Below are 10,872 nucleotides of genomic sequence, written 5' to 3'. Positions count from 1 at the left end.
GTCAAGAATGACCCCAGGTTGGTTGTTAAAGGGCACTTTGACGTTTGAAGAAATCAAGGCAATGATCACGTTGACAGCTTGAGAAATTGCAGTCACTTTAAGTTGAATAACATGATTTTATGTAGAACATCGATAAATAACGGCAGCTTTGCGAAAATTGCAGTAATAAATAGAAATACACGAAGGTACAAAAAGGTTATGAGACACAACAAATCGCTCGGGAAGTCGTATTTCAGACATAACACAGACTATTTCTCGCACCAGGGATGACCAAAGGCCTAAAATATAATTAAAATTCACGAGGCAGAACGTTTCCTCGAAGAAATCAAGGTGTTTGGGTATTTCTTATATTGGCAGCTGGGACTTAGCCGCTCGCTGGCGAGCCGCGGGCCGCGGGGGCCGCGCGTACCGCCAAATTGTCATACTGTGCTGTGCATGGGATGGATTGTAAATAAGCACCGGGGCCGCCGCGCCGGACATCACACACCCCGCGCGGTCTCGGCCGGATATCCTAATCCAGTCCTGTGCGGTCCATCGGAGCCAGTCAGTCAGTCAGTCAGTCAGAGGCGGCTGCCGGCCAAAGCCAAAGGGCCAAAGAAAAATAAGAGCAAATCGGCGCGGTACAATTTTTACTCCCATCCCGCTATACACGTATGCATGCAATGCGTTGCTCTCCCTTCCGGCTACCTCATAGAGAAGAGGAGCGGTGGAAAATGAAAGGTAAACAAAAATTTACAAAACTAGTTTTTAAAACAATTATAGAAAAATGAAAGGTAAACAAAAATTTACAAAACTAGTTTTCAAAACAATTATAGAAAAACAACAGAATAAACTCCAACCGTTTTAATAGAAAATTTGCTTAGCAACTACTAGAGTCTTGTGCCGGTGCTGCTCTATATTACCATACGAAAATCTTTAATGGTACTAAACTTTTTACTGGTACAGTATTACGAAACGTTTCTCTGGTAAAAGGTTTAGAGGGTGAGGGTACTACTTCCTGCCCCGGGCGCAGCTGGAGCCCGCGAGGTGGGCCGGCCCGCTCGTCACTCCGACGCAGCGGGTTGCCTACCCGCCCGCCGCCAGGCTGAGCCGCCGAGCGCGCGCCACGCCCAATCGATACACTCTCAGGTCGATAGCATTGCGGGGGCGTGCCGCCCGTGACGCGGCGCGCACACCTCCCTTTATTACCTCCCCCCGCTCCAAATGCACCACCAGCCACCCGGCCAGTGAGCAGCAAGCCCATTACATCCGGGAGGGAAGAGGGCCGAGCGGGGGCGGGCACCATAGGGAGGGTGGCGCAGTGGTGGTCAATGTTATGTGATATCGCACATTCCACCGGCGCATTCCACATTGCCAACATGGACGCCAACACAGGCGGCGGGTCAACCTCCCGCGCAGCTCGCCGGCACTTCATACTACCACGCTTGGTCGCTCCGGCCGGAGTATGGAGCAACAAAACGCGCCCCGTTTTTAGAACGTTCGCTTCTAAAAACATTGGACATTACTTTTCTAGGTTTAGTTTTAGTTATTTTCTTTTGCTCTGCTAATTACATCTATTTCCCTCATCTTTCACCAATAAAGAAAATAACTAAGCTATTTATTCTTAGAGCTATTTACAATAATTTGAATGATATGACTGCTGTCCTACTGTCACACAAATGTAAATGTACGAACACGGGAAACGGCAGAAGCAGGTTACCGCCGTTCATGTTCAGGAGTACCACGTATGCGGTGATTTTCGGTGGCTGTGGCTGCAGAGGACGGGGAGCAACTACGCAAACAAAATATTTCCCCTCGGGTTTCCGTTTCGCGAACCGCTTTAACATTTTCCCATAGCATGCATATACCCGCCCGGCACCAACGAATTCATTTCGTCGTCGTCGTTCAGCGGCGGGAAGCCACGGAGAAAGGAAAGGAAGCGTTTGAGGCTTGAAATTCGAAATTCGAGATTTGTTTATTGTCAAGTATGTCACTGAGCCGAATGGACAGTTACAACAATACAACAACAATATTCAAATTTACAAAAATAATGCCTGAAGCGGCTTTTATCAACAACAAAAAAATCATCAGACCAATCGTAAAAATGATATCACTTTTAACAAATTGAGAAAAAGCCCTCATGCTCTTATGGTACTTTGGTTACATATTAGTGGAGAAAGGGAGAGGCAGGAAGAAGGGGGTAGGGAGGAGGGAGGAGGGAGGAGGGAGGAGGGAGGAGGGGAGAGAAGGAAGAGGCAGGAGAAAGAGGAGCTAGAGAAACACGGCGACGGGCGACGCGCATGCGCCGGGTGAAATCCAATAACATTTTCCCGCTCGCCTTTTCATGTCACTCGTATAATAATAAAAAGCAAAACGGAGGAGTCTCATGTCAGTCCGCGCCGCCGGCGCACGCGTGGGCATGTGTGCGCATATCGACCAGAACCGGGAGAAAGGAGGAAAAGGAAAACACTGAAAAAAATAGAGGGCGGATAATAACTCGCCCGGGGATTGGTGAATTTCATTTCCAGTTGGTATAAGCTCTACGGCGGGCTGGACGAAGCGGCCTGTTTACCGTGGCGACATCACGACATCAAAGGTATAAAACGCTTTCTTTATTTCCGGGCCGAAACTTTCCCCTGGCTGCCGCTCCGCCGGGGATTGTCGCGCTCCGCCAGCGGCGGGGATAACTCGGCGAGCGAAAGGCACTTTGATGTGCTGGAAAACATTATGTTGCCTCCTAATGGCTGGAGATTTTCGCTGGAGAAAACGTTCGCCAGCGTCGTCTGCTTGTTTGGTGGGAGCAGCGGCGGCGTGGAGGAAAGGGAAGGTGGGGGCTGGACTTGCCTGAGCGACTCCAAGGTATTCCCGGCTGGTCCCGCCAGAGGTAAAGGGTGGCTTTGTAATCCGCGCCAAAGCAGGCGTGCCAAACTTGAGAAGACGACGGCAGCAACGACATGAATAATGAAAAGGAGGAGAAGGAGAAGCAAGGGCGCGAGTTTCGAGGCAATAAAACAGTATTATTTCCGTTAAGTCAACTGGGACTTTACCCCCACCGGTTAAGGTAAGCGGCAAAACACGAGGGACGGGCGACGAAAATTACAATCCAGCGGAGTAATAAAATAACATTTTCCACGAAAGACGAGTTGGGCGTCGTCGTGCTTCATCATCACCGAGACAAGGACGAATACGACGGCGGCGGTTGCGCTTCCGCATCTACGCACTCCTCGAGCAGGCGGCGAAGGCTCTTCTCCTCCAGGTTGCGACCTGCGGCGGATGGAGAAGGACATCGTTGTCACGGTGTGTATACTACTCAAAACATGTTCAATACGCCGGTGCGACGGTCGGACGCACAACACTCTCTCTCTGTCTGAACGTCGCAAGAGAGGTCATTTTAGGCGAGGGTACTCTTTCCACGACTTTGCACTTCAAGTCAGGGCTGTGAAAATAGTGTTTAGGAAAGACCATGATAAAAGTCGCATCCCGTTGTGGACTTACTTTTAAAATGCGTCTATAGAGATCCTCTACCATCATCACTGACCTCAATTCGAGGGCCATGAAAAACGCACCCCGCCCACCGCTCGCCCTGTAAAATGATTTGTCAAAACGGTTCTCTGAGACTCACCGATGAAGATGAGCCTGTCCCGGTCCAGCCCCTCGCCGCCGCGGGCCGCGTCCGGCACCGCCTCCAGGTCCCACGTCTGGTACACGGCCTGCAGCAGGTGCGGCGCCCCCTCGAGGTTCACCACGCCCTGTGGAGCAAGAAGAAACAAAACAAGCTCGTTGTTATTCAAGGTATACATAGTCGGTGCAATAAGAAGTTGTAACACTTGGTAGCAGCGCGAGCCCTCGCGGTGCGCAATCCCATCGTGTATTCCACTCGAACAACGGCCTCTGCTAGTCGGCGGACCGGAGCCGTCCCACGGCCCCTTTCTTCGGCGCCAAACAAATAGCGACTGTTTGCTGGCCGGCTCTGTCAGCTCGTTGCGGAGGCGTGCACGCGACATTGTCCCAGCGCAGCGCAGCGCCCCACCCCTCTCAAGTGCGCGCGCGCCACTTCTATTAAATACTTATTACACCAGCCCCGCTGCGCGCGCGTGTCGGCGTGGACCAAACGCGTCCAAATTACACGCCGCAGAGGTACCAAACACGACGTCACGAAAAGGAATCGCCATGGAAGATACCCAACTGTAAACGTTTCGTCCAATAATGGATACTTTTTCACAACTTCCGAGAGTCGTATGTGAAATTCTTTGGACGGATGATCTCTTGCTTACAAACTGCCAAAACAATTTTTCTTAAATACAAATCAACAATGGTAAAGGGCCACCTCTGCTTGTGTTCTTATTTAATATACATTACCATATTTCTAATTTTCAAATTTTCTGGTTACTTAGTCGAAAAGGAGGACTAGAAAACATAGAGTAAAGAACCACCCATTATGCTTTTGTTTTTAATTTCATGTCACTAAAAGTTGAAGAACTTCCAAATTTTCTAATATGTTTCCTCAAAAACCCAAATCATATTTATGTCCACCTCACCCCCCCCCAAAAAAAAAAGGAAATGGAAAGGGTATTGAAGGAAAACAAGTGGAAAAGGACGAGATCACACCAAACTGAAGGGGACTTTGATGATAATCGCCGTCGACTTACACCACCCGAGTAAATATATATTACGGTCACGTGTGCCTGCCGCGCGGCGAGGCGCGCGGGGGCGGCGCGGGGGCGGAGTCAAACAGCGCCATCGTATCGTGCGCGCAACACGGCCGTGCCTTGGGCCGGAGGCGCGAACAAGCAGCGTGATATTGGCTGGCGGGCCGCGTGCCGGGCGCGTGGCGCCACGCCCCGCCGCACGCGCCCGCGGCGCCTCCGAGTGTGTGAGAGAGCGAAAGAGAGAGAGAGAGAGAGCGGGAGAGGGAGGGAGAGAAGATACGCCTCTCATTACAAGGGCCCGCACGCGACTCGGCCCGCTAAAACACGACCCCGACACCCCCGCGCCGCGGCCCCGCGGCCCCGCAAAGCGCCACGCGTTGAGCTCTCCGCCCTCTGCACTGCACAGCGCGCCGGCGCGGATCAAACAAAAACAAACACGGTTATTAAATACCTCGGGGTGTCATCGAAAACTATGAAGCAATTGTGTCATTTCTAAAGAATGCAATTTTAGTTTTGTTTGTGACGATGAATAATATGCCACATTGCGAAATTTCCCAATTCCTTGTCTAAATGATTGGGCACCCTTTGTGTGTGGTCTGGTCGGTCCCCGGCGTTGGCAGCAGTAAGGAAAGGGGTTTATGGGGCCCACTGGAGTGCGCCGTGGGGGAGGAGGGGGAGAGGGAGGGAGGGTCTCAACAACTGAGGTGGTTGCGGAAGCGCTCCAGAGGCGTTGTCGCAGCCGCTCAGGCACGTGATAACGACGCAGCCACCCCTCCAGCCACCACCACCAGCCCCCTTTCCCTCTCACTCCACCCTTTCTCCAGCGGGGGGCGGCGCCGCCGCATTCCTGTGTCGCTGGAGGGAGAGGGGTCGAGCCACACCAGCAGCCGGAGCCTGGAGTCGCGCCTCCAGCACGACGAGACGTCCGGTCAATACGGCGGCTAGTGGGCGTCGGCGACGGCGGTCGTGGCCGTGGTGGCAAATGATTGACTCCACGTGCGCGCCCGCGCGCGCGCGCTTCGTTTTTAAAGCGTGCGATATCAAATTACTTTTAATCGACTTTAAACGTGAGGCAGACTCACACATTCCCCACCCCCACCCCTCGCTCGAGACTGAATAATGATTACCCTGCGCCGGTGTCGGTGCAGCTGGTGGTGGCGAGGGGAGGGGAGGGGAAGTGGGGGTGATGCGCTAATGAAAAGCTCGCCACTCGATGGGGTGGTGGTGTGGTGGGAGGAGGCGCAGCGAGGCGCCAAGCCATATCCAACTCCGCGGCCACGACAATCCGTTTAAAATTAATCTTTTGCGCCCCCATCATGCCCGTCGTATGGGTACACTCTAAATGGCATGGGACAAATTTTGACCATATCATTGTATAAAGGTGCGTTGCACGTTCTGTGTGCGCGTCTTGCAAGATGCAATTTTGAGTAGGGACAAATTTTTACCTCAGCTGCACAAATTTTTTCCACTGAAGATCCGCTTTTCGACTGTCACAACCTCGGCCACTACACAAGCTTCGGTATTGAATCTTGTGAGATAAAGGCAGACGCATTTAGGCAATAGACCATTCCACCGAATATAGTTTAGCCGAATGGGGGCTGGGGGCCGCTGGGGGTGGCTGGGGCAGTTGGCTGGCTTCGGTAGGGGGGAGTTGGTATAAAACTAGAAAAGAAAAGAACCAATTACGCCACGATAGGACGCCGGGTATAGACTGGCGGGGCGGGGCCGGCGGCGGGGCGGTATACGTATTCGAACCCCGACCCCACCGGTAGACATTCCAAGGCGCTTGCTGGTCCCCGCCGCGCCCCGCCGAGCCACGCACTGGAATGTCTATCTGCAGCGGTGTCCGTTATGACACGAGTGTTGTTGTCTCCCAGGGGCTGGGGGGCGTGGCCGGGCGGGGCCCCATAGGGCGGAGGGCGGGGTGGGGCCAGTGGTGGGGCCGGCGGCGAGGCCTCCACCGCCTCCGCTGCCACAACAATCGACCCCCGCACCGCCACCTCCGACTGCTGGCGCTATATTAATATTTTGGGCGGTGCGGAGGCTTCCTTATTGTTGTGTTCGCCCAGCTCGCCCAGCTCTCCCGCCCGGCTCTCTGCTGCTCCCGCCGCCCGGCCCGGACGCCGCGCCGTGTCCCAAACCACCCCTGTCCCCTGACCCGAAAGGAAAGTGGCGATCGTTCAGGCAAACCACGTGCCTGTCGGGTAGGGGTGTAGGGGGTGGAGGTAGGTAGGGGTGGGGGGGACCTGGGATCGGAAAGTCGGAAGGACATATCATGCGAGCAGACAAAAATGGCGCCTAGCTATAGAGTTGCGCATCATGTATCATGGGTACACATGGGCACACTGTATGTCATTTATAACCCCTGCGGCTCATTATTGATGCCTATGATTTAACATGGGAGCGTGACCACCACATAGTGGTAATTCCGCAGGGAACGTGTAAAGGGGTGAGTTTTGGATGCCAAATTTTAAAATTTGATAGGATGTTTTATATTGGCCTCACAAACACAAACTTACTACCGAACACCGAAACGTAAAAAGGAGCTGCATGGAGAAGAAAAGCGACGATGCAGAAAACCATCGTGCGGGACGCGTGAGAGAGTTACCCCACATTCATAGTACGTGCCGAAATTTGTGTACACGCCCCTAAGACAGCCCAGCCCAGCCCCTTGATTCGCCCGTCCTTATAGGGGTCCGCGGCAGAATCCCTTCCTAATGGAGTGTGTCCCTCTGGTCCCCTCTGGTCGGCAGCGAGACCCGGCAGCGCAGCGCAGCCCCTATCATGCAAAGCAGCGCCACATTCTCCGCTTATAAGGGCGATAGGAATGCGGTGTGGGGTGGGGAGGGGCGCTTAGGCCCCTCGGCCCCTCGCAGCCCGACAATGCCGTGCGGCCGCATGCTAACCGTCGTGTTTGCGACGATTCCCCGCGGCCGTAGTGTCACCGCGTCACCGTCACCGGGCCAAAGAAAAATAAAATATATGAAATAAAAGTGAAGAGCGGAATTATTGCGCAGCTGACAAGTATGAGTGAGTAGTGTATTGGGGATTGTGGGCGAACCGCGCTAAACTGGTGAAAGTCTATGAAGAGCGCAGATCAGATCCTCGCGAATCAAACCCGCCCCAACATTATCAGCCGCCGCACCCCTGCCACCTATATATACCACCACCATCAGAGAGGGGAAGAGAGAGAGAGCGAGTGAGAGAAGTGCTGGGGAGGGTGGCGCGGACGGACAATCGAGCGTCAAGCTCCTCTGATGGAGAGGAGTGGAGGATCAAGGGCTGGTTCCCTTTCATTCTCGTTCAACTTTGAGCGGCATCAGGCGGCGCGCGGGCCGCGGGGCCGCGGGGCCGCCGGTGGCCGCGCGCGTCGCGGGATGAGTTTTGTTAGCCAGCTGACGCAGTTGGGCTTCGAGTGGACAACACCCTGTTTGCGCAAGCAGCGCAAGCCGTGGCTCTAATTGAAACACAAAAACGGCGGGGGCAGCATCTGCAATCGCACCATTATGTGTGTACGTGATATGCAATCACGGGGAGACGAACAAAAACTACACACAGACATATCATCAATGTTCAACACACGAAAACATTACTTATCGCCCGAATGTGAAATGGCTAGGCTATGTGCTGCTCTGCTCTCGCTGGCAGGGCAGGCTGCAGATGCTTGTCTTCTCCTTTCTGCATGTCGTCTTTTGGGGCACGTACGCGACTACACACACACACGCACGCACACGCGCACACGCACACACACAAACCCTTTTCGCTTTTTGTGCACGGCTCCATGCGTTGCGGCTCCTTCGGTCGCAACCCGTTTCCTTTTCCGAGTGAGTAATTATTCAAGACCGCTGGAGCCTTTGCCTGCATGGATAGAGAGATGGCGCTGCTGGAAGCGCATCTGCTCTCTCCACTCCAGCGGAGCAGCTCCGACAGCGGGCCAAAGAGGCATGCCAGGCATTAAACGATTATATTCGCCAGAATTAAAAGTGAAACCCACCAAGATGTTTTTAGTGTTATTGTTAGATTATGGTCTTCAAAGGGGGACGACAATTTCTCTAAAGAATGATTTTTTCAAGATGATAACAGTGAACTACCCTGAGAAAACCTTTCCCGAATTGATACAAATTGTACGCTCAGCGTATAAACAACATGTAGAAGTGCTATATGAAAAATAATTTTAAAGAGCAAAAATGCAAACATTTTTGGCACACTCCACTTTTCAAGACAAGTAAATTTAGATTAGGGAATCTTTCAGACTTCTTAGTACGACTTCCTCGCTACCCTACCTGTACTCTCACCTAAAGGTCCTGTCGTGCGATGAAAAGAAACATGGGGAATTACATCATCGCGTATTTTGCAGCTGACAAAAACGACTCGCCAAAGACGACGCCGCAGCAGGGGTCCAAACGATTTAGATGCAATACGGGAAAAGCAAAAAAATCGAGACATAAAGGCAAAAGAGGAATAGAAATAAGTCCCTGCACCCCCAGCGGGGCGGAAGCCGCGCGCGCGTACACACAAGACAAGTTTTCCGTAAAAGCCCCAACATGAATTTAACGTCAACAAAGGATCAAAACGTCAGCATCAGCAGCCAGCAGCGGCTCTGTCCGGCCATGTGTGTGCGAGCTCGCGCGCGGCCGGCCGGGCCAGCGCTGCCGCTGCTGCTGTTGCAATCTCACTGTGGGTCTTTAAGACTTCATAAAGCGGAGGCACAAAGGTACGGCGCAAGGCACAAGCAGATCAAGATCCAAGCCGCTCAATCCGCGGAGCTGGAGGAGGGGGGGGAGGGGTGTTTATTGCGCGAGGCAGAGGCGGCGGCGCGGAGACCAAAACGCCTTTCCATTTAGAGCGGAGGCTGGCGGCAGCGCGGTGTCACAAGGGACACAAGGAGGATAAAGAAGCAGGAAAAGAAAAAAATAGTGAACGCTGATAATAGAAGAAGGAACAAATGACATCCATATTGGCTGCCAACAAAATTTGTAGATAGGTACGACCTTTCTACATACACCAAAAGAGTAGGCCTATCGATGATGACGGTCATTTCAACGTTATTGATATATTTTCCGTGACTTATTTAGTCCCCAAAATCGACGTCATTTCGATATACGACGTAGAACACACAGAAAAATTGAAAGCTGCAGCAAACGTCATATGGTTACCTCAGGAACAGCCATAATGTGATGGTTGAGACAACATTAACATGGCGCATTAGGACAGAAATATGGATCCAATAACTGTAAAATAGTTAATTTTCCGGCCGGAAAGTGGCATTCCGGCCTAAATGTATAAGATTTCCGACCGTATTCCTTCTCTTCGGCACTCCGACCGGAATCTGTTACGATTTCCGACCGTGTCCCCATTGTTTCCGGTCGGAGTCAGAGTTTCCATGACTTCCTCCGGCCAGGAGAACAACTTCCGGCCTGAACATCCTCCGGTCGGAACATTCTTCGGGCGGAACAACCTCCGGCCGGCGTCTGGACTACGGCCGGAAAGTGTTCCAATTTACGGGCGGAGGAGAATTACGGACGGAACTAATACGACCGGAAGAGTTACGGCTGGAAATATAACGACCGGAATTTTCACCCGGGTGTTCCAGGAGGTAACCATACGATGGTTGGTAGAGCTCTTCATTTGTCTATGGGTGGGTGAATTGACATTGAATTTCAGAGTTGGGCTCATGAAGTCCGTAAATCCATGTGATTCGCGTACACATTCTTGAGCAGGGGCCGAAGAATGGACCGGAATAAACGACCCACGCAGCTACAATAATAATGTTGCAAACATTACATTCGGCCAATAGACGCACGGCGAGGATTAGGCGGCGTATGTCCGAGAGCGGTTGGGCCGCAGCCAGGTAACTCTGGAGCGACGGCCCTCGAGTTGCGCGGTTCCTGCGCGCGTCCACACCTGGACGGGATCCTAATCCCCCCGACCATCCCGGGCGTGTGCGCCGTGCCACCAGATGGGATGCGGGGGGATCCGTGCGGGAGGAGGAAGTGCGGTCGCTGCGCGTGTTAGCGAAAAACGGTGGCGAAATAACCTCCCCTCATATCCCATATACCCGCACGTTTGTGTGTGTGTCCACGTTCCGTAAGTAAAAATAATAAACACGAGAGAATCGTACACACACAACTAGGTAGCTAGCCAGGAAACTCTCCACGTCAGCGATTCATCGTTGCTGCGAATCACCTACCTGGATTACAGTGGCCTATTGGCGAGGCGCGAGACTGGGGGCGGGGGTGGCCGG

At 52.8% G+C, this 10,872-nt stretch overlaps 1 protein-coding gene across 1 annotated transcript in view; it reads right to left on the bottom strand.

The window, feature by feature from the left end:
• Positions 1 to 2,975: 2,975 nt before the first annotated feature.
• The window catches only part of LOC113214068 (zinc-regulated GTPase metalloprotein activator 1), a 19,193-nt gene continuing 11,296 nt past the window's right edge, over positions 2,976 to 10,872 (bottom strand). The window contains exons 12-13 of the mRNA XM_026433329.2: positions 3,602 to 3,728; positions 2,976 to 3,243 (exon numbers count right to left, since the gene is read on the bottom strand). Coding sequence (XP_026289114.1) covers positions 3,146 to 3,243; positions 3,602 to 3,728 — 225 coding nt within the window. The 3' untranslated portion in view covers positions 2,976 to 3,145. The remainder of the gene's footprint in view (positions 3,244 to 3,601; positions 3,729 to 10,872) is intronic.

The sequence above is a fragment of the Frankliniella occidentalis genome, unplaced genomic scaffold (assembly GCF_000697945.3).
Source record: "Frankliniella occidentalis isolate FOCC.00 unplaced genomic scaffold, Focc_3.1 Scaffold58, whole genome shotgun sequence".
NCBI classification, from domain to species: domain Eukaryota; kingdom Metazoa; phylum Arthropoda; class Insecta; order Thysanoptera; family Thripidae; genus Frankliniella; species Frankliniella occidentalis.
This window is presented reverse-complemented; position numbering and strand designations above follow the sequence as displayed.